The following is a 25,004-nucleotide window of genomic DNA, read 5'->3' as shown; positions in this document are numbered from 1 at the left end:
CTCTCGCCTCAACTGTCTCTCTCTCTCTCTCTGTCTCTCTCTCTGTCTCTCTCTCTCTATCTCCCGCCCACTGGCAGAGCTGCTGTCTCACCGCTCAGACTGCAGCATCAAGCAACCTGTTCCAGCATCAGCCACTAAACCATCCATAATGTTTCCCTCTCATCCCTCAGCAGTAAATCACTCCGTATCGTGGGTGGGTCTCACTGTATTCCCGTCCGAATGTGTCCGGTGATCCGTGACACTCACTCGAGCTGAGATTTCTAACACTTGTGTTTGTGTTGATGCGCGTGCAGGTGACAGGTTTTCCAGGTTTCCAGGCTGGAAGCACTTGGGAACATCACAAGGTTGTCCGACTGCAATGCAACTTCAGATTTGTATCAGTCCGTCTGGAGTTTTATTGAGCCAGTTGATATTATGCCAAAGTTTGACTTCACTGCAAAAAAAATCATATGCTTTGTGAGTATTTTTTTCTTATTAGTGAAAGATTTAAAATTTCCTTGAGAAGCAATACTGAATTTTTTTACATGTATCTTTAATATTAAAGGGATAGTTCACCAAAAATTAAAATTGTGTCATCATTTACTCGCCCTCAAGTTGTTCCAAACCCGTATGAGTTTCTTTCTTCTGCTGAACACAAAATAAGATATTTTAAAGAATGTTTGTAACGAGTAAATGATGACACAATTTTCATTTTTGGGTGAACTATCCCTTTAAGAGGTATTAATGTTATTTACAAAATAAGGGGTATTTTGTCTAACTGCACTGGTGCATTTACTTGATTTGTATAAAAAGTGGAACATCTATCTATCTATCTATCTATCTATCTATCTATCTATCTATCTATCTATCTATCTATCTATCTATCTATCTATCTATCTATCTATCTATCTATCTATCTATCGTAAAAAATATATATATTTTCTTGGATGATGAATGCTGGACTTTATGAATGCTCCGCTTAAACTCCGACCTTTCCTACAATCGACTATCGTCCGCATTCAGATCTGTCAACAATTCAATCAACAACCAATGCACAGAAGAACCAAATTTTTAGAGTCTGGAAAAAAAAGAGTCATTTTTGCAGTGGTACAATCTTTGTTTTGTTTGAGACATTTAGATATTTAGTAGAAAAAAGAAAAAAATTTTTTTTAAATATATATATATATATATATATATATATATATATATATATATATATAGTTACATTAGAAATTATAGTATCTTATGTATCAATTTTACTTGGATGGAAATTCTGATCATAAAAACTTTTTTAAAAATTTGCTAATTTGTTTTCTTTACAAAAAAGTTTGTTAGTAGTGTTCAAATTTGTATGTTTTGTTTGAGATATTTAGTAGCAAATAAATAAATACACACAGACAGACACACACACACACACACACACATATACATAAATATATATATATATATATATATATATATATATATATATATATATATATATATATATATATACATAAATATATATATATATATATATGTATATATATATATATATATATATATGTATATATATATATATATATATATATATATATATATATATATATATATATATATATATATATATATATATATATATATATATATATATATATATATATATATATATATATATATATAAAGGTTATTTACAAAATTATATTGTATTTTGTCTAACTGCACTGGTGCATTTATCCACTTGATTTATACAAAAAAGTGGAACATTCTGCCAGTGCAATGAATTTAAAGTTGGCATGATGTGGAGATTATGTCTATTTTGTAAATGCATCTTATTGATCGTGTTGTGAACGATTCATCCATGCATTTTTCTTTTCTTTTTTTTTGAGCTCGTAAAAAACAAAGCAAAAAATATTATATATATATATATACCGTTAGATATATAATTTTATTTATATTATTTTACATGCATCTTGTTGATCGTTTTTTTATTTATATTATTTATTTATATTATTTATATGCATCTTATTTATCATATTGTGAACGATTCATCCATGCATTTTCATGCATTTTTTCCTTTTTTTTCTTCTTTCTTTTTTTACGCTCGTAAACGACAAAACAAAAAAATATTATATATATATTGTTCACACAGCCTTCACACATCTTTCTCTAATTTCACTATTAGAAACTAATCAAAAAGTAATTTAGGCGGTGTTAAAATCGTTGTTTTGTTCGAGACAAATACATACATATAGACAAACATATACAAATATATCAATTTTTCCCTATTTTAAATGTTTTGTTTTTTATTTGATTCTAGTATTGTGGTATCATCTACACTGGATAAACCTTCCCACACACTCTCAGAAAAGAATTAGCTATAATTGTAAACTTGTAATTGTTTTTTTGGACACAAAATATTATTTGAGCTTAAATTGTTTTATCATATGAGAAGAATAAGAGCATGGCGTGATAGGGAAGACATTAACTAAATGTTTTGTGTTTGAGGTCATCCCTAATATTTTAGAAATTATCCCGGGTTTTGATGCCCTAATGATGCTAAAGCAGAACCTCAACATGTGACTCAAATGTAAAGGATTTATTTTGCGATTAATGACCGGCTAACTTTACATCATCTCGTGTATTACACAGCTACTCAACACGTTTACAAAAGAAAGTCTGAGTTGAAATAATTCTATATTTTAATTGCATATTACCTCAGATCTAGGTCAGGCGATGCTGAATTCCCAATTCAATGGGCATCAGCCAAGACAAATATATATATATATTACAAAAAATCTATTCCAATATACAAAACAATAACTCTTGCTATAGGAAAAACATGAAACGATGCTGCGATTGACCAATCAGAATCGAGTATTACAGAACAGCAAAATTAGAGCAGTTCCCGGACGCCATGCATCTCATTATGAGCTACAGTCCTTCATGATGACAAAATACTTTCTGTACAAGGCCTTAATTAGGTTTGGTCACAAGCTTTGTGCTTTGTCCAGCACGAAGGTCTTTATATTTTCAATTCTACCGTTTCCTGCCCTCAATAGTACTTGAATGAAATCACAGTTCCCACATATAAACACTCCAGTGGCCGTGAAAAGGCTGCCTTACTCATTTCTCCCTCTGGTGAAGTTTATTTCAGTGTATTAAGCCATGAGAAACCAGGAGTCATTTTTCAGATGCAGTCTGAGAAGCTTCGAGAGCTTGCACTGACGCCGCACGCTGGGCTTTTCTTCTTGAAGATGGACGCAAATGAACTCCGCAACCTCTTTAAACGCTAACTGGTTTCCAGAAGGCACATTAAATGCTTTCTTAGTACAATGCATCTCGAGACAAACAGCTTCTTCGTCTTGTTTAATTCTGAGAAACGGAACGAGTTGTTCTGCTGAGAAAATGCACTGGTTAGACAAGAACATGATCAAATCAAGCACTAATTACAGCTAAACATTGATGGTCATTTTAGTTGACTGGATTTACTGAGTTAGAGCAAAAAAAAATGGGGTAAAAGCAATTAAAAGTGGAGCGAAATGAAGGAAGATGCACACATTAACCACCATACAAATGGAAAACAGATGATTGAGTTTGAGGATTTAATGGAGCTCTAAAATAAAACAATGAATTTGATTCTAACTCAAATGTTTCTGGTTGAGGTCAAGTATGCCTAATATTCGTTTTTTAAATGATGCTGGGTTTTGATGACCTCCATTAATCTCATGTATTACTACAGCAACAAAAAACATTTATTTAAATGACTTGCATATTAAAGCCTCCACTAAGACAAATAGTCCATTACAATGTACAATCTACAGTAATATTACTACTGAGTAATATTAATAGTCCTCTGCGGTCATTTTTACTAGGCCTACAAACAACTGAGACACTACATGGCGCCAGTCGCGTTTCTATGAAATAAGAGAGCGTGATATGCGAGACAGGAAAGTAGTGCCAGCTTCATTCAGGACGAGCGAACTGATCTGCCAACCCCATCGCATGAGAAAACAAAACTTTACGAGGTAAAATACCTCGCTTCTATGAAATGAGAGATCGCATGTGATACGAGGGTTACTTTTAAAATGTACTCCGTTACAGTTACAAATTACTTCAAAGTATTCAGTACCGTAATCCAAGCACTGCAATATGAAAGTAATGTAATCTGATTACTTTTGGATTCCTTTAAAGTCACAAATGTAGCTAAATAAAGTCAGGTAAGAAGCAATATCAAAGTACTTTTATTTAACTATGAATTTAAAATAAAAACTATTAAAACTAAGCATTTGTGTCTTGTTTCACCAACTAGAGATTACTATCGAAGCTTGTTTCCACCGAATAAAAAAGGTAATTGCGACTTTTTATCTCACAATTTTTACTTTTAAGTAAAGTTTACATCTCGCAATTCAGACTTTATTGCGAGTTATAAAGTCAAATTCTGCGAGGGGAAAAGACGGACTTTTTTCTCAGAATTTCGTGATATAAAGTCGCAATTGTGTGTTATTTGTATTGTAAGTCAGAATTGGGAGATATAAACTAGTATTTGAGTATAAACCAAAAAAAAAGTATTCAGTACCGTAATCCAAGCACCACAATATGAAAGTAATGTAATCTGATTACTTTTGGATTCCTTTAAAGTCACAAATGTAGCTAAATAAAGTCAGGTAAAAAGCAATATCAAAGTACTTTTATTTAACTATGAATTTAAAATAAAAACGATTAAAACTAAGCATTCGTGTCTTGTTTCACCAAGAGATTGCATAGCCCCGTATATGGCCTATTACAAATGGTTATATTATTTTATTTCTTTACCATGTAAACGGAAAAAAAATACTTATAATTTATGCACAATATTTAAAAAGTCTACACCATCTACGTATTAGTCTATTTTAAAATAAACGCTGATCAAGACCGTGATCTTAAATTTCACTGACCGACCCTGCAGTTGATCTACTGTAGATAATTTCTACATTTTCCGCTAGAAACTTACATACAACTGCAATCATACAAACTATGGAATTTTAAATCACAAACAAACACTAAATGTAGCTAACATTGTTTCCGTGGCAGTCATACCTGAGTCTTTTGAGTCTTCATAGGATCCATAGGATGCATTTGCGCTATACAACTATATTATTTAATTTTTCCTTTTTGAAAACAAAATAACTGTGGAATTTCCAGTCATGAAAACGTTTTTCGCAATTAAAAACATCGTAATTAATAACTTAGCTGCTTCTCAACCTGTGTCTGAGGAGAATGATTGACAGATGTTATTTGCGCATGCGCCAGCAGGTGGCTCACGTGACTCATCATGACTAGCATCACACAACCAGGAGCGCTTAATATAGCGTTATTATGCCAAAATACCAATTTATTTGGATTTAAATTAAACCATTGTAATCCTGAAAGTATTTCCTTTTTTTAACCAAGTGTAACTGTATTTTGATTATTTTGCTTTTTACGTAGCTGTAACGAATTACAGTTAGCATTTTTTTTGTATCCTGATTAGCCTATGTAACGCTGTTACATGTATTCCGTTACTCCCCAACCCTGAGAGATATGAAAATATAGTCACAACTTCAGTCAGGACGAGTGGACTGACATACCAACCTGATCTTATAAAAAAAATAACAATTTAGTAGCTATAAATTTGTACAATGTGATGTACGCAAATGTACGGTTATTATTATCAGCTTTAAGATACACAGCTAAAGCTAATAGTCAGTGGGGTGTAAGCAGATCGTATGACCATGAGAGTTTACTGCATGTACAACATTCCCATGGTCGACCTCAATTGACCAATAAGAATCAAGTATTTTTGGACATTACTATAGTGATTACAGAGGTATACTTAAGTACCTTGGCCTACTATACACCATGGTATATGGATAATCAAACAGTAACATGATATAGTAGCATCTGATACTATCACTACCGTGGTACAGTACTCTTTTGTAAGGGGGGCCGGGGTCTGTAGCTCTTGTCATGCTGGAATGTGACGATATGCAATCATCCTCTCTTTGCTATAGCCATTCAAATCAGTAATAAATCTACACATCATGGGTCGTTTGGAAAGTCGTTTTTTTATTCAAGAGCTGCTGTCTTGTATAAGCAGTTAAGAGCCATAAAATAGACCATATTTCATTCATCTAAAGCATAAAGCACATCCCCCCCCCCCCCCCCCCCTCTCTCTTGCGCAGTCAGATCTAGGTCAGTCGATGCTGAATTCCCTCTGTGAGGCACATTGCACCTCAAAGGGCATCAGCTGAGAAACTCTCACTGCTCCAGACATAAAAGGGCTAAAATCCCACACAGCATATGGACTTCCTTCTGTCTAACTCTCAGACACAGAGGAGAGGTCTTTGATTTGACGTTTCTGTGTTCAAATATTGCAGTGCGGAGGGAGAAGTCTCGTCTGATTTAGTCTGTGTTTAAATGTCTTCTGCTTTTCTTCTGTGACTCATTTTTAGTGCCTCAAGACAGTACCAACAGAAGGAATTGCTTTTGAGTCAACAAATATGCATTTTAAAATATCCTGTTGTCAGAAACCGAATACAAAGCAATAAAAGAGGTCAATCCAATGGAGAGTTTGCCAGTTTTATTTATATATACAGTTATGAGCCATGCAAATAAAATAATTTGTATATGTATTACATATTACTTATTTTTAAACATATTTAAATGTAAATAATAAAGACATTTATTGTCTATTATTATATTGTTTGACATTTTATTAAATCACTGTTACCTGTTATTTGTATTGATGCTTTGATATTATTATATATATTTATTATTTATATATTTAGTATATTTTTAGTATATTTATTAGTTTAACATTTATTTAAGTATTTGTTTGTTTAAATAAATGAATTATTTATTATTATATTATAATTTATTTTGTTTTTAATTTTAAATATTGGTACCTGTTATTTGTACGGATGCTTTGATATTATTGTATATATGTATTATTTATATATTTAGTGTATGTTTAGTATATTTATTATTTTAGCATTTATTTATTTATGTATTTGTTTGTTTAAATAAATAAATTATTTATTATATTATAATTTATTTTGTTTTTATTTTAAATATTGGTACTATTGTTTTATTACTGACATGTGTTATTTGTACGGATGCTTTGATATTATTTATATATTTATTATTTATATATTTAGTATAGATGTAGTATATTTATTAGCATTTATTTATGTATGTGTTTGTTTGTTTGTTTGTTTGTTTATTATTATGCCATAATTTATTTTGTTTTATATTTTAAATATTGGTACTATTGTTTCATTACTGGCATTTGTTATTTGTACGGATGCTTTGATATTATTGTATATATTTAGTATTTATATATTTATTATATTTATTATTTTGTTTATTTATTATAAATAAATAAATAATTTATTATTATATTATAATATATTTAGTATTTTAAATATTGGCACTTTTATTACTGGCATCTGTTATTTGTACTAATACTTTGATAATATTGTATATATTTATTATAGTTAGCATTTATTGATTGATTTGCTTATAAATTACAGATTAATTCGATTTATTGTTGTTTTTATTTTAAATATTAATAATATTATTTTATTACTGGCATCTATTATTTGTGCTGATGCTGTACTGATTAGTTTTTGATAACATTAGCTTCGACAATATTATATATTGTATATACAGTACAGAGAGGGCGGAGTCAGGCGTCTGTTCCCATGGTGCTTTGCGCGCAGGTGTCATGGCGTCTCTCTAGTCAGTGTTAGTGCGGGTGTTTATTATTGTCAAAAAAGCGCTTTAATTCTTCTTCTGATGTATGAAACAAATCTCAAGGGTTATCTGACTTTCTTGCGGACGCATTAAAACCTCTTCGGGACGCGTCGAGGGCTTACAGAAGCAGTTTACTCATCCATAAGCTAAGAGACGCTAGCATCTGTGTATGAAGTGAGTTTGTAAACTCAGAATAACTCATAAAACAGACCAAACACGGGCTTATAAACTCACAGGAGCTCTTTTCCATCACAAACAGGATTTGAAACGAAGACTATGAGCACACAGGTGAGTTAAACTCGGATATTTACACACATCTGCATGTTTTATCCGTTGTATTTATCGTATGATAATCAGGATAATGATTATGTGTGATATAAATATGCGAATTTTTCTGTTTTATAGTACAGTATATTATTCAAGCAGGAGCATGGTGAGTCCACACACACACACACACTTTTATTTGTTCAGAGTTACAACCTAAAAATCTAGTGAGCTGTCTACCTAGGCAGCATATTTGGGCATCATACACACAGCCAATGAGTCTCTGTGTTCTTGCCCTGCAGCTCATGAAGATGCCATCTGGACGGCGGCATGGGGTCGCAGCGAGAAGGACGGGTCAGAAACCATTGTGACCGGCTCTTTGGACGACCTGGTAAAAGTCTGGAAATGGTAAATCAATGAACAAAGTGCAACTGAAGTGTCGACTTTTGTGTTTGTTTTTTGAACATACAGCAATTTTTCTGATGGTTCGCAGGACGGACGAAAAGCTGGAGCTGCAGTGGACGCTGGAGGGTCACCAGCTGGGCGTGGTGTCGGTGGACATCAGTCAGAACGGAGCGATCGCCGCCTCCAGCTCTCTTGATGCTCACATTCGGCTCTGGGACCTGGAGACGGGTAAACAGATCAAGTCCATGGACGCAGGCCCAGGTGAGCTTCTCGACATGTCGACAACACAAACCAAACTCTCCCGGTCTCAGCCACAACTACAGTGTTTGAGGGTCAAAGTAGAAGTTGTTCACAGGCAGCCAGTGAAGACCGTAGACTGGCATTATAAGCCTGAAGTGAGATACTGTGGATACTGACGACTCATTTCAGCAGTTCAGAACTGATTCTTTCTTTTAGGAGACATTATTTTATTTGTCATGCACATTGATCTTTGAAACTTTGCTGACATTTTACATTCACAAACATCTATATTACACACTACCTGGAAGGTAATATAAAAAAAAAAAAAAGCATAATAGGAGTGCTTAAAAAAAATAGACAAACACAACCACATTTATTAAAACTTGAACTAAAATGAAAATATAAAAATAAAATCTAATTTAAAATATTAAACTCCCCCTGTAGTCAATAATTGTATCCCTTAAAACTAATCTATGATCACCTGTGAAAAAATGTCTTCATGTCTTAAAATAGCTTGAATGTAACTCTACACCCTTGCTTCATTTAATATACTTGGATTCATGAATATGCAAATTAGCCCCATCTCCACTCACTCACACGATCTCAGAGATCCACTCGCTCAACTTTTACTCGTTACTGTAGTAAACGCTGCACAATGGTATCGCTCTTTACAACGTCGGACACAAAACGGTAATTAATATGATTAGCCTTTTGCTTGACTACATTATCAAACAGCTAATAATGTGTTGCTAATGTCACACAAACCATGTTCCCGTTCTCAGTCTGCCTTCTAAAAATCAGCCTCCTTAAAACACTTTGAACATGAAAGAACGTCAGTGGAGGAAGGCAAATAGTTCATCATAACATTGTGATATACATAATTCACCTGCTATATTGCTAAATGTACCCGATTTTTCATATCTACAGAAAAATATACCTGGTAACCTGGCATCTCTTGAGACGCCCCTGCATCAGAGAATAGATAATGATATGCTAAACCCCACCCACACATTGACGTGATTGGTTACAAGGTAGTTTGTGACGTCAAACAGCAGCGATTTCAAACCGTGTTTTTGAGACTGTCTTTAGTTGACAGCAGTTTTAAGGAGAAAACACTCAACAATGGCTGATTTATGAATTTGCACATGGTTTGTGTTAAAGCATATTAAAAACACCACATAGACATATAAAGAAAAACATATTTTTCTTTAACAAAAGCTATAATAGCATCTCAATGATAGTGAACTAACACTGATGTGACAAACTCTTTCTTTACCGTCTGCAGTTGACGCCTGGGCGGTCGCCTTTTCTCCTGACTCCAAATACATCGCCACTGGCAGCCATCTTGGGAAGGTCAACATCTTCGGCGTGGAAAGCGGGAAAAAGGAGCACTCACTGGACACCAGAGGGAAATTCATTCTGAGCATCGCCTATGTAAGAATTTTTGAGTGTCTGGAATAATTCTGCATGGGTAACAATAATCTGATAATAATCATTTAAAGTCAGTGGCACTGATGTTTTATTTCTTTGAAGTGTGAAACAAAAAAACTAAATATTCAGTGCAGAGTGGTGTTGAGCCAGAATTATTTGATCAAAAATACAGTAATATTGTGAAATATTATTACAAATTAAAATAACTGTTTTCTATTTAATATATTTTAAAATGTAATTTAATCATGTGATCAAAGCTGAATTTTCAGCATCATTACTCCAGTCTTCATTGTCACATGATCCTTCAGAAATCATTCTGATATGATAATTAGGAAAATGTATTATTATTAACAACGTTGAAAACTATTTTTTTAAGATTCTTTGATGAATAGTAAGTTCAAAAGAACAGCATTTAAGTGAAATAGAAATCTTTTGTAACATTATAAATGTTACTGACATTTTTAATTAATTTAATGCTTCCTTGCCAAATAAAAGTATTAAAAATCGTACAGTCTTCAAACTTTTGAACGGTAGTGTATGCATCACATTTTCATTTTGAAGTGTAATGATAATTTTTCTTCTTCAGAATAATATGCACTGAGCCATCCAATGTATAAAAAGACCATTTATTTTTAGAAAGTTTAATTTCCTGTCTTGTTAAAATGTTACATAACAAAGCTTCCACGGTTATTGCAAATCTGGGAATGTATTAAAGTAATAATTTCTGGACTGGAAAAACAATTTAAGTACATTAAAAATAGTCTAAAGTCCATGTTGAACGTATGGAACAACATGCATGCTTTTGTTAAACAATTGGCTTTATCCAGTTATCACAAACCATGAGAGAAGGAATGAAAAATTAATTCTTCAAAAATTGTGGGAAACATATAAACAAGTATCAGTGTAACAGTTTACTTTGGTGTCCTGTTCAAAAAGGAGCTGTTCCAATTTCATTCACATTACGCATTAAAGAAAATGCTGATTTTCCAAACAATTTACTGTTTTTCCAGGCCATAATCTCTCTCTCTCTCTTTCTCTCTCTCTAGAGTCCAGATGGAAAGCACTTAGCCAGCGGTGCAATAGACGGAATCATTAATATCTTTGATATTGCGACTGGGAAACTCCTGCACACGCTGGAAGGTGAAAATCGTCTCCCACATGATTCAAGCCGTCTTTAGTTTCCTCTATTAAAGCGGAGTGTCCGTTCCGTAGACGTCTGTTAGTCTGCTAGATGCATTTAGGGGGATTATGGGTTACGTGAATGCGGTGGAAAAACCTGTTTGCGTCTCTGGCCGTCCCTCAAGGGCCGTAAACTTCGGCTCCTGTCACTGCGCGACTCCATTTTTCCTCTTTGTCTTCCTGCATCGCTCACTCATCCCTTTCATTTGCTCCAACAAGGGCAGCTGGAAATAATGTTGAAAGGTGGATGTGCTTCAGTTTTTATAGTGTTACAGTAACGGTCAGTTTGGAATAATCGAGAAGTCTTTTCTGCTCACCAAGGCTGCATTTATTTGGTCAAAAATACAGTAGAAAATATGATTATTATTCAAAATTCTAAAGCGTAATTTATTCCTGCGACGTCAAAGCTAAATTCAGCATCATTACTTTACATATTAAACTTGTGACCGATAGTGTGTATTGTACTGTTATTATACTACACAGTTTACATACAGAAGTCTTAAAGGTACAGTAGCCAGAATAAGATGTGCTCTCTTTTTCCAGGTCATGCCATGCCCATCAGGTCTCTGACCTTCTCTCCAGACTCTCAGCTGCTGGTAACCGCATCAGACGATGGCTACATCAAGATTTATGATGTGTACGTTTGGATTCGTGCAGAGTTATACGTGTCTTCCGCCTCCAAGCACATTTGAATCTCACGTCGTTGTTTATGTGTGTCTTACAGGCAGCACGCTAACCTGGCCGGGACACTCAGCGGTCACGGGTCCTGGGTGTTGAACGTGGCCTTTTCAAACGACGACACACACTTTGTGTCCAGGCAAGAGCTGATGCACCTCAAATGAATGGAAACCAGGAATCAAAATGAAGTTTGTGTGTTTCTTAACTCTTATTTGTTGCTTTTTTTTTTAGTTCGTCCGATAAGAGTGTGAAGGTGTGGGACACAGGGAGCAGATCGTGTGTGAACACGTTCTTTGATCATCAGGACCAGGTGAGTGACGTTACGTTCATTTACACTACCGTTCAAACGTTTGGGTTCAGTACGATTATTTTCAGTAAGAAATTAGTACTTTTATTCAGCAAGGATGCATTAACCCTCTGGGGTTCTTTGGGTCAAAAATGACCTGAAGCATTTTATATATATATATATTTTTTAAATCGTAGCTTCATCAGAATGGTCCGAAACTTGGTGACTTTATTGGTACTTGGTATATGAACACCCCTACAAATTGGGTACAGGATTTGAAAAGTCTAAGTGGTCGTAAAAAAAAGTCACACTCATGACCTTCAGATCAAAAATGACCCCCATAGGAAATTAATGGGCAAAAAAAACAGACAACAGACAAAAAAACTCACACACACACACGCACAAAAACACAATTAGCTATTGGAATGGCACGCGTTCATTTGTGTGTGCGTGTTTTTGTGTGTGTGTGTGTGTGTGTGTGTTTTTCTTGATGTTTTAGAGATTCACCCCTTCACTGTTGCGTCCTTTTTTCTGCATCGTGGCTGATTTGTAGATTGTATGCACAAAAAAACTCTGTATTTTCATATTTTTGCCAATTTCCCATTTATTTCCTATGGGGGTCATTTTTGACCCGAAGGTCCTGAGTGTGACTTTTTTTTTACGACCACTTAGACTTTTAAAATCCTGTTCCCAATTTTTTTGGGTGTTCATATACCAAGTACCAATAAAATCACCAAGTTTCGGATCATTCCAATGAAGCTACGAATTTTTTTTTTTTTTTAATATAACGCAAGATCCACTATAGTGGTAAAAATTTGCTATTGCGTGATATAAATGCTCAATGTGTCCACCGGATGGCACCGATCTCATTAAAAAAATTGCTTTCATGAGGCCTAGGCTTGACTCTAAAATGAAATACAGCTTTAATAATTTTTTATATATATATATATATATATATATATATATATATATATATATATACATACATATATATATTTTTTTATTATATTCAATGGGAAAAAACGGGTCATAATTATTGCATAAATATTGATTATAAATCATAAAATTATCTCAAAACACCAAAAAAGAAAAAATATTATTGAACAAAAATATATTTAATTTATTTTACTCAAATCTTTTTTTATCTTAATCCCGCCCTCCGGGTCATTTTTGACCCGAAGGTCCTGAGTGTGACCCATAAATGAAGAACCCCAGAGGGTTAAATGGATCACGTTAAGATGTTACAAAAGACTTTTTCAATGAAATGCCATTCTTTTGAACTTTTTATTCATCGAAGAATCCTTAAAAAATATGGTTTTCCCCAAAATATTAACTGTTTTCAGCACTGATATTAATCCGAAATGTTTCTCGAGCAGCAAATCATCATATTAGATTGATTCAGAAGGATCATGTGACACTGAAGATGATGCTGAAAAATCGTACCAATCCCAAACGTTTGAACGGTAGTGTAGCTGTCTATAATAAAACTGTGACTTCAGATTGGGATATAAAGATGAAGAAACCATCTCAAACTGGACATTTATGAGCAGCAGATCAGTGTGTTTTTGTTTTTGTTCATGTGCATTTATGTTCAAATGTGTGTGTGTGTGTGTGTGTGTGTGTGTGTGTGTGTGTGTGTGTGTGTGTGTGTGTGTGTGTGTGTGTGTGTGTGTGTAGGTTTGGAGTGTGAAATACAACCCCACGGGCTCAAAAATCGTCTCTGCGGGTGATGACAGAGCCATTCACATTTACGACTGTCCGAAGTGAAGCACTGATAGCCACGCCCGCTCAAGACCACAGCATGCATGCAAATGATTTTTTATTTCATGGTTTCATTGCAATGTCAACATCTAGATCTGATGATACAAATAAATGTTTTTTCTTTCTTTTTTAAACTTGTCTGACCTGTTCAGGATTCACAATGATTTTGACAGATGAGATTCCATTACATTTTTAGTTGGAAGCAGATTTAAATTCATTATAGAGCTGCTTAATTTATGACTTTAACATTTTGATTTTAAAATTCTTGATATTTCCAGCTTTTTTTTTTTTTTTACCTGACTTGAGAGCACAAACATGGTTGTTCTGATCACTTAACGCCCTCTACAGGCCAACAAATGTTTCTGCACCACCATTGTAATTATTCAGAGACCTTAGGTTGGACTATTTTTGTACTGTATTGAAGCAGACATGTAAAAATAAGTTCTAATGCATAATCCAGAGCAGAACTTGACTATTGAACGCGTAAGTGTGTTTGTGAGCTACACAAGCAAAAAAGAAAAAAACAACCCAAACGGTTCAGTTCTTGTGCGGTTCATTTAATTCACACCTGATTGTGACACAGATTCAGTTAGAAACAATCTTACAGACAAAACCGACTATAGCAGTTATTTTATACACATGAAGCACATTTATAAAACATTTAAACTGTAAAAGCTTTGGCCCCAAAACACTGTTATTGTTTTTTTTGCGTTTTTTTTTTTTTTAAAGGTTAAAGACATGATAAAAACATAAAATATGCAAAGAAGGCTGAATTTTCATTCAGTAAAACATTATGCTTTCTAACTTTTCTCACAAGGCTTTTCACACACTGTTTAACCCTGGGTTCACAAATTAATTTACATGATGTGTATTATCAATGGATGTTTAACAATTATTCTATAGTGACTGCACACAAGCAGTTTCAAGCCAATAGGATATTTAATATATAATAAGTAAATTTGTATTTGTTATAAACAGCCTTTCCAGGCATGAATTTCACAATTGCCCTATTTATTTTAATATGCACTGATATTTTCATAACCGTGAATATATTACAGCAACACTTCTAGTCGATTCTTGCCTCATTAAATATTCATGAGCTTTGTACAGTCATGGAAACACTGATGGAAACGGTTCAAAATATCAAACCTTGACGGCATGCCAAACGAGCGATAAAATAATAATCTATGTTTCATTTACATTTACTTATCCAAACAATGTTAATAAGCCTGTAAATAAGAACATTTAGGGGACGTTTACACAGAATGCGCTACCTTTGTTTTTCAATGTAAAGATCTAGATTATTAACGTCTTTAACCGTCGCGCTCTCGTCTCGCGTTTGACGCCTTTCTAAAAATAAACTTTTATTAAAACGCGTCTCTAGATTTTGCGCTCCACTGACCTGTGTCTCGTTTTTTAACAGCAAAAACGTGTTCCGTGTGAACCGGCCCAAACTCATGGTTTAAAAATGTCCAGTGTGAAATCTCAAAACCTGAATAGTCAGAAAATTCAAAATGCCCCAGGGTTTCAACTGTGAAAAGCCCATACATGGGCTGCGTCCCAAAACTTATCAGGCAGTGATCTTTGTAGGCAGCGTTCGCACACTAAGGTACTTCACAAAACTAGTTTCGGACAGACTTCGGAGGCAGTGTAATGGTTTAATGATCTACAGCAAAATAGAGCAATCTTTGGTGAGAACTTAACAAATATTGAATTACTATAACAGTAATTTCTTAGTCAAAAAGACACCAGAAGAGGAAAACATTGGTCAAAGATTTACATTTACACACAAACTGACCACCAACCGCAACTTTCAGATGCCATCTTTATTTTTTAGCTCAACTGTCACAGAATGGAAAGCACAGGATTGTGGGATATCAAAGGCAGCGAAGGATACATCTATGCGGCCTTCAAAAATCCATCAGATGAAGGTCTCTCAGGAGACAGGAAGTGAAGCTAACATTGGATTCGGACGTACCTTGATGCCTTGGAACGCATCCTCCAAAGGCACCATTTTAAGCTTTCGGACGCAGCCATGTTCTCATTCTTCCTATCATGTCAAAGGATGTGATGATCTTACTTCCTGTCATATGAAGTGAATGGTACTGCATGAGAGTCACAAGAAAGTGTCAAACTCACCATTTCAAAGTATTTTTTCACTTCAAAACCTCTGAAAACAAACACATACCAGGCGAAAAGGACAAATAAGGAGCTCCATGGCGTCTCGTTACAAAATACTAGTATGGGCCGGAGTTCACGAAAACAGATTAAAAGGGTCACAAAATATACAAAATCCACAAAAAAAGGGAGAAATACATCTTCACATTTGAGCCTCGATTATTGCCTGGTCCTCATAAAACGTGAAAATAAAAGGCATCTTTTTGAAAGGCTGAGGTATAGCGTCAGGTGAGTGTTTTCACCAGTGTCTGCTTTCCACCAGTTCAGGACGCAGACTGAGTCTCTTTAGTGTCTCGTAACCGATGACGATCATGACAGACGTGGGCAAGGAGGAAATGATGCGTGCAGACAGACCCTTCGTGAGACCCCACATGCCCTCTTCAGCCATGAGCTGCTTAAACGTCTCGATCACAGACGAACGACCTTCAACCTGCAAACACACACACACAATGTATTATCTCACAAAGTTCAAATTTATATGAATAATTTACAATAATTACATGATAAATAATTTTATGGAATAATATTTTGGTAGACAGGAACAGTACTTGCTTTTTTTTTTAATAGAAGTGTGATGTACTATATTGTAGCAAAAAAACATCATAATGATTAACTCGCTCGGTTTACAATAGAGCTCATTTACATATAGAAGTCTTAAAGATACAGTAGCAAAATAGTCATTGTGAGGATCAGAAAACAAAATGGCGAAAACTTCTGAAGAAACCTGGGCTAACACTATAAATGGACTTATGATATATATATATATATGGATATGATATACATTTCTTTTGAACTTTCTATTAAAGGTGCACTATGTAACGTTTTTGCAGAAAAATATCCAAAAACCACTAGGCCAGTGTTATATATTTTGTTCAGTTGAGTACTTACAATATCCCAAATGTTTCCAACTAATTGTAAACCATGAGAAATTTGCTATTTTACCCAAGGAACCCGGGACGTGTAAGGGAGTCGCCTGTCAATGGCGTCATATATGTGTTCCCCTCAGTTTCTGGTTTTATTTTGCAGAAACGCTTTACTCTTACTATGGTGTTATAGCAGCCGCTGAGCAAACACACAGAGTAACGTCATAACATCATTCTCAACACACTCAGATGTATTTAATATAGGGGTGTAACAGTACACGTATTCATACCGAACCGTTTCGGTCCAGGGCTTTCGGTGCGGTGCACGCGTGTATCAAATGGTTACGAATGCAATCTTTAACAGTTAACATTCGGCTTGTTTTAAGCGCGGAACACACTTCAATCAGAGTTCCCACTCGAACATAATCAGTATTCAGTCCATTTTATCACGAAATTCAAATGATAAATGCCGTTTTGACGCTCTTTAATGTGACGACTGATCACTGTATAGGCGCATCAGTTCAAGCGGCCGCGGCGCGAGTGAACGCGATCATCTCTGCCAGAAGAATAAACATGAATTAATATCTTAAGGTATGTTGAGGATAACACTTACTGAAACGTATCATATGTCGTGTAATCGCTCAATCAGTGTTTAAATCGCGGAAAGACGTCAAACAGATTGTAAACAATTTCACAGCATCATTTACCTCAGAGTCAGAAGTCCTTCAGTGTCCACAGCTGTTAATTCACTAGAGAAATCAACTCTTTCACTAAATATATGCACTATATATATATATATATATATATATATATATATATATATATATATATATATATATATATATTAATTCTACTTAACCTGTTAGTGATGTCTTGATTATTTAATGCTATGTTTATGAAAATGACAGTCACTAAGATTATATTTCAACAACGAATTGGAGAAAAAACTATTTTATATGAGTTATAAGAGTTAATGCAAAAACTGCCTTATGTGAAGTTTACATGTTTGCACACAATGTGTTATTTGAGTGTTGATTATCCTATATCTAAACATGAATATCAGCTGAATGGCTCATAGTTTGAGCTCTGTTGTTAACCTTTAATATTATAGTAATAATGTGCAAGTAAGGGCTCCCTATATAGTTTACAGCATTATCTTTAAAAAACTTTTAGTTATAATTTAATTCATTAAAGGACAGACACAATTTTAAGAGTTAAACACTGTTTAATTAAAAAAAAATAAAAAGCACTTTTTTAAAACTGCTGTACCGAACCCGTACCGAACCGTGACTTCAAAACCGAGGTACGTACCGAACCGTCAGTTTTGTGTACCGTTACACCCCTAATCTAATATGATCAACAGAGCTGCATTACCTCATACTCACGACCGGGAAACCGGAAGTGGCGTCGGCGACTGTGGCATAATAAAAGTCCCGCTGCTCGCGAGGCGTGTGTTGCGTTCATCTTATTAACAATCGCTCCAGCGGCCTTGCTCAGCTCCACAACACTCGGTCCTGCTCTGCTTCATATTACAGTAACGTTAATAATCTCATCCATGAACATGATTTCTGCCCGAGTCCTGTCCTGACTCTTTTCCACCGGCTGTGAGGTGAAGACCACATGTCCCACGATTCTGCGCTCAAACTTGGCGTCAACAAACTACGCCTTTGTCTTGAATAGGCGACCTCTAGCGAGCGGAAAAGTTACATAGTGCACCTTTAAAGAAATACAAGTCTATAAATGCATCCAAATGACAGCGAAGTGCAACCGTAAGGTGCTCTGCAGTGGTCAAAAAGGAAATAAACAGTGAATTTTGAAGTGATATATTCTTGAAAACTTTTCGGACAGCAATTAAATGACCACACGACCTTGGCGTTTGTCTAAAACAGTCGGTAATCCGTCCGGGGATTTTTACACGGGTGGTGGGAGACGGACGGCAATAAAATCACTGACTATCCCCTGTAAATGATGACAATACCTTCCGACCGCACGAGAAACAATTACCGTCCGAATAGTCTCCTTCACCACTAACGGAGCGAGCTGGAAAATCTAACTTTTCCCGAACCCCCGTGGTCAGGAGGGCCACGACATCATGGCCACCAACAGAACACAGCAAAGATTGTTCTTGCTCCGGCTTTAACTTCTGGATATTCGGCAGCGGTGCCACAACGGAATGAATGGCTTCGCTCGCATCTTTCTCCGCCGCCATTACTGAACCACGACATCAACGTCATCGTTCTCAGCCAGTCCCTCTGTTCGCTGATTGGACCGGGTAAAATTTGATTGGAGAAAACCTAAGAATATCCCGCATTCCCAGACGGAGTACTGAAGGAAAATGAAAATTGAGCGGAAGTATATAGGATGGCGGAGCCAGGCTAACGATATACATCACACACCCTTAAATCAAACTCTTCCAAACTACAGCTGCAACTACAGTGTTTGAGGGTCAAAGTAGATGTTGTTCGCGGTTAGCCAATGAAGACCGTAGGCTGGCATTACGTAGGACATTGTTACGTAGGATTGTAACAGGAAGTGAGACTGGAATTGCTGATGACTCGTTTCGGCAGTCGATTCCATTTTTTAGGAGACAATCCCTTTATTTGCGGTGCACTTTAGTATTTGAAACTTTGCAGACCTTTTATATTCACAAACAGCTATATTACAAACTGCATTCAAGTTAATATGCAAAAAAGCACACTTTAAAGTGTGACTGATTCGGAAGTGTGTGTACCTGTACTCTGGCTCGGACCACGTCCATGGGGTTGGTCAGGGTGGAGGCTGTAGCTGCAGCCATCGGTCCCGCCACGGCCTGCAGGATGAGGTGCGGACAGTCAGCAGGGGCCAGTCTGGAGAGCTGCTCTGGAAACACACACAGCGTGTTTAAATGTTACATTTTAAACCACAAGCTGGAGTAGAAACATTATTATGTCATTACAAAGTTGATAAAAAAAAGAATTTAAATGTTTATATACAACTTTTTAAATTTGATTAAAGGCCCGTTCACACCAAGGACGATAACTATAAAGATGACAACGTTCTCAATATCAAAGAATAGCAGAGAATAAAAAATTCTTCATTCCCTCAAATAGCTTTAATGTAACTGTATATGCAGATTCATGAATATGCAAATTATGCCCGCCTCCACTCACTCACACCAGCTGAAATCCACTCGCTCAACTTTACTCAAGTTACTGTAGTTAACGCTGCACAACGCCGTACACAGGGGTCATGAAATGAGAAATCAACTTTCCCTTGAGCCTTTGATATATAAAAGTTAATTGTGATATAAGAATATCCTGTAAGTTTCGGAGCGGAAAACTTCCTTGTTAGTCAAAGAAAAGCTTTTATTGACACCAGGCACCGTCGATCTCAGAATATGCCAGGCTGTGACGTCTGAGTGTGGTGAAACACCAATATCAACGTCTGCTTCATCACTGCCTGTTTAGCCCCGCCCACCGATTCACACATAACATAGGCCTAGTGTTAAACCAGATCGTCAACTTGCGCTGTTTCTCTTAGTAGGATGAAAATATGTTATTTAACGGTGATTAAATTCTATAAAGAAAGTGATCAAAGAAAGCTCCCTTTGCATTTGTTTGAGCAGATATTATTCTAAATATTATAATGTCATAGATCTAAATATTATAATGTCATAGATCTAAATATTATAATGCCATAGATCTAAATATTATAATGTCATAGATCTAAATATTATAAATGTCATAGATCTAAATATTATAATGCCATAGATCTAAATAAAATGCCATAGAGCTAAATATTATAATGCCATAGATCTAAATATTATAACGCCATAGATCTAAATATTATAATGCCATAGATCTAAATATTATAATGCCATAGATCTAAATATTATAATGCCATAGATCTAAATATTATAATGTCATAGATCTAAATATTATAATGCATAGATCTAAATAAAATGCCATAGAGCTAAATATTATAATGTCATAGATCTAAATATTTTAATGCCATAGAACTAAATAAAATGCCATAGAGCTAAATATTATAATGACATAGATCTTAATATAATGCCATAGATATAAATATAATGCCATTGATCTTAATATAATGCCATAGATCTAAATGTAATGCAACACTTTTCACGAATAGTTAACCATGAGAGCTGTAATAGTAAAAACGCACTAAAAGAGAGAGTAATACTATTTCAAATGGAAAGACGTTAGCCAATCACAAGTCTCCCAGCGGACAAGCCCCTTCAAACATAGCGTTCAGAGCAGAGTCTAAAATCAGGGTAGGAAAGATGCTTTTTATTTATAAATTATGACAATTTTTGATGTAAAAAGCATTCTAACATTATAAGTGCACCCCAGGAAACACCAAAAAACAATGCAGTTGATGACCCCTGTAATATGATTAGCCTTTCGCTTGACTACATTATCAAACAGCTAATAATGTGTTGCTAATGTCACAAACCATGTTCCCGTTCGCCACCTCAGAGTCAGACAGCTGCTTTCTAGCAGCCTCCTTAGAAATGCTTTGAACCTGATAGAACGTCAGTGGCATATAGTTCATCATAATATACACCATTCACCCGCTATATTGCTAAATGTACCCGATTTTATATAAGGAAAAATATACCGGGATAACCTGGCTTCTCTTGAGACTTCAGATAATATATATTGATGTGCTAAAGCCCCGCCCACACATTGTCATGATTGGTTACAAGTTTGTGACGTCAGAAACAGCAGCGATTTCTTTGGTTCACTGCAGTTTTAAGGAGAAAATACTCAGCAATGGTGTTGACATGAATTTGCACATGTCTGAAAGCATTTTAAAAACACCACATAGACATACAAAACTTGATTTTCACTTAAAAAAAAAAAAGTAATTCAACCCCTACCGGAACCTGTTACACTCTATTAACTGAACCTTATGCTTTTGGGTCACTAAATATTTATTTTCTTTACCTCCATAAAAGTGATAAAAGGGCCACCAGACGGCGCTGTTGGGTATGTAGGTGAGCAGTGACGCCACATATCCTCGATAAAAACCCCGAAATCCATCCGTGTGAAAAATCAGAACCACAATGTCTCTGGTCTGACCGAATGTGACTTTGTGTTTGGACGTGGACATGGCCATCTTGGGCTTGAGTTTGAAGCGTGTGAGCTGACACCCCTGACCCTGCACCATGAGCTGCTGGGACACCACGTCGATGGGCACCGTGATGCTTTGGGCCACCAGTGACGCCGCTCCGCCCGCCACCAGAGACTTGATCGTGTTATTGGATGTGTAACAGGACACGTATTTCCTAACCAACTCGTAGGTAGTGATGTAGGCCTGACCTGAGATCAGTGTGAACGAGTTCACCATGAACCCTCGATAGAGGCCGCGCCCTCCCTCAGCCTTCACAATCTTACAGAAGGCGTCGAAGGTGCCGTTGTAGAGCGACTTCCCCTTCTGCACCTGCAGTCTGGTGCGGATCAGGGTGAACGGGTAGACGGTGGCCCGCGTGGTCATGGTCATGAAGACGCCCAGCGAGTAGAACTTCCTCTTGTCCAGATCCTCCCATTCGATGATCTGAAGGTTGCGCTTCTGCTGCATCATTGCGGCCGATGACCTCACGCACAAAAATCACACACACTCGCTTCTCTCCTGCATAACCTGCAATGAAAAAAATCACAACATTTCATACAAGCTGCATGTTTTGATGCATATCCAAAGGTACAGAGTTCAAGGGTCACGTGACTGCTGGGTTATGCCATAATCGTGCTCTGTAGAGATAATTTCTTGACGTGTGTAAACAAAGTGTATGATATAGAACATCTGAGATCTATGCATTTTCACATCCCAGCATCGTCTTTTTTAATGGAATATTGCAGTATTTATTGTAAATATAATAGTTCCCAGAGATTAAAAAAAGTAATTGAAAAAATGTGAAAAAAAGGGGTTGAAGTTTAATAAAAACAAAAGATGAACATTTGCAACTTGTCTATTGAAAATTGTTTAAAGCAATATACTGCTGTCAAAACGTTTAATCGCGAGTAATCACATCCTAAATAAAAGTTTGTGTTTACATAATATAATATTTTTACACAATATTTGTGTTTACATAGTACTGTGTATAATTATTATGCATGTATATATGCATGCGTGTGTGTGTGTATGTGTGTGTGTGTGTGTGTGTGTGTATATATATATATATATATACACACACACACATCCTCCTGGGACCCAGGAATAGACTTTTGTCCACTGTAGTGGACATTATATTTTAGTGGATTTCTCTAACATCATACATGTCACATGTCTCAGTCTGGATGTCCTGTAAAGAGCACATTCGGGGCTTTGCCGAGATACCAAATGTTTGGAGGTTTCACCAGGACAACTTCTTCTTCTTGGTATTTAAAAACGGTTGAAATTAATGTTTATCACTCTTATGGAAAATTATAATATTTTGTAATTATAAGTTAAATCTGATGAATTTTCATTGTTTGTTATAAATCAACATCAATGTTATGGGGTTTCTAAACAAAATATGACTTTCTGTTACAAAACAGGGCATTGATTTCATAAATGTCCCCTGTAGAGGACACCAGGACTTAAATCACATAACAAGTGAATAGGGAAAGAAATTACACATCAATATTCCTATGAAATATTAGATATTAGATTATTATTATGAAAATGTTGCCAATTATTCCTCCCATTATTACACTTCTATTTTCCTTACATGTTGCAACAAGAACACCTTAATATGCAAATTAGATGCAGTGTTTAGATGCATTGTATTGGATGGGAAAATCCAAGTATAAAGTAAAATGGTATATCAGTGCATTCCCTTATATCTTTCATAACATAGATCAAAATCATCTTTAAACAAAGTTTGTTGGTGTAAGCTACAGAGGACATATCATATAACATATGAATAAAATATAATAAAAAAAAAGTGTTTTTCCTTTTGTTTCTTATGCTCTAAACAATGTAATAGCATGAAAAAATACACAAAAAAAAAAAATGTCTTGGTCCCAGGAAGCTATATATATATACACATATACACACACACACACGTATATATTTAAGAAATTGCATATTTATACATGCATACAACTGATACTTATTGCATTTAAAGGTGAATGTCTGAAGAATAAATTATGTTGAAACTAGAAATGTATCACTATCAAAACAATTGCATAGAACATAACATACCTGCCAAAAATAAACTGAAATGGTCAAGCTGAGGTACAAAACTTGCTCTCAAAAGTGTATTTATAAGAATCTATATTTGAATCAATTACAATCACAGGTCATGAAAATGTATTCAGATTTTTAAGCATATTCATGATGTATTTACCTCATAAATCATGGCACACTGCTCTCCCCAACAGGACAATACATATAAAGTTATAGTGCATGTTTTTAAAAGTAAAAAGTATCGGAGCAAGACGATATTGGCCCTGTATTTACTTGGTATTGACATGTAATATTGCAGTTTCGCCGACCCCCTACTTTCTACTGCACATGCGCAGAACACAGGACAATACACCACCTGACACCCCCGGGGGAAAAACATCTCGCCCGTCAGAAATAACTTACATGACACTTCATTTGACCTCCCACTCCCAGACACACAGAAACTCACCCGGTTAGCTCGCCATATTTTCCGTTTCTCCATCCAGCGGCCTCAAGCGGAGCTGCGCGGTCCTGTCATGAGATAAACCAGCTATTAAGCCTCTAAAAACGGCATTTTCTCTGATCGATCCGCGGCCTGCAGGAGGAAAGTCATGCCGATCCAGCCGAACGCTCAGCCACACTTCCGGCGCATGCTCAAACGTCACTGACAGCACGAGCGACCGTTACTGCCTGCTCATTGGTCATCGACACAAGAGGAGTTATATAAATATATGTTATAAATATATACATGCAAATATTTCTTAAATATGTACACACTTGTTATATAAAAAAAAAAATAACAATAATAATAATAATAAAATTAAAAAAAAAAA

At 35.5% G+C, this 25,004-nt stretch overlaps 2 protein-coding genes across 5 annotated transcripts; one reads left to right on the top strand and one right to left on the bottom strand.

Moving 5' to 3' along the window:
* Positions 1-7,662: 7,662 nt before the first annotated feature.
* Positions 7,663-14,976, top strand: skic8 (SKI8 subunit of superkiller complex). 2 transcript variants are annotated; one of them, XM_079810034.1, is made up of 11 exons: positions 7,663-7,908; positions 7,994-8,022; positions 8,140-8,167; positions 8,301-8,406; positions 8,492-8,664; positions 9,929-10,077; positions 11,121-11,214; positions 11,797-11,890; positions 11,978-12,070; positions 12,163-12,241; positions 13,895-14,488. In XM_079810034.1, the coding sequence occupies exons 2-11, from the start codon at positions 8,011-8,013 to the stop codon at positions 13,982-13,984; spliced, it is 918 nt and encodes a 305-aa protein (XP_079666160.1). In that variant the 5' UTR covers positions 7,663-7,908; positions 7,994-8,010; the 3' UTR covers positions 13,985-14,488. The 2 variants fall into 2 exon arrangements, with proteins under 2 accessions (XP_079666160.1, XP_079666159.1); XM_079810033.1 differs by having other exon boundaries at positions 7,673-8,022; positions 13,895-14,976.
* Positions 14,517-24,823, bottom strand: slc25a44a (solute carrier family 25 member 44a). 3 transcript variants are annotated; one of them, XR_013816004.1, is made up of 5 exons: positions 24,641-24,823; positions 21,969-22,662; positions 19,751-19,878; positions 16,167-16,586; positions 14,704-16,061 (listed from the first exon to the last, which is right to left on the bottom strand). XR_013816004.1 is itself a non-coding variant. In XM_079810031.1 (4 exons), exons 2-4 carry the CDS (start codon positions 22,603-22,605, stop codon positions 16,395-16,397), a joined length of 957 nt encoding a protein of 318 aa, XP_079666157.1. In that variant the 5' UTR covers positions 22,606-22,662; positions 24,641-24,823; the 3' UTR covers positions 14,517-16,394. The 3 variants fall into 3 exon arrangements, 2 of the variants coding, with proteins under 2 accessions (XP_079666157.1, XP_079666158.1); XM_079810031.1 differs by having other exon boundaries at positions 14,517-16,586; XM_079810032.1 differs by lacking the exon at positions 24,641-24,823 and adding an exon at positions 24,353-24,537 and having other exon boundaries at positions 14,703-16,586.
* Positions 24,824-25,004: the final 181 nt, after the last annotated feature.

The sequence above is a fragment of the Gobio gobio genome (genome assembly GCF_949357685.1).
Source record: "Gobio gobio genome assembly, chromosome: 25".
Taxonomy (NCBI): domain Eukaryota; kingdom Metazoa; phylum Chordata; class Actinopteri; order Cypriniformes; family Gobionidae; genus Gobio; species Gobio gobio.
The sequence above is the reverse complement of the archived record's forward strand: the minus strand, read 5'-3'. Positions and strand labels throughout refer to the sequence as shown.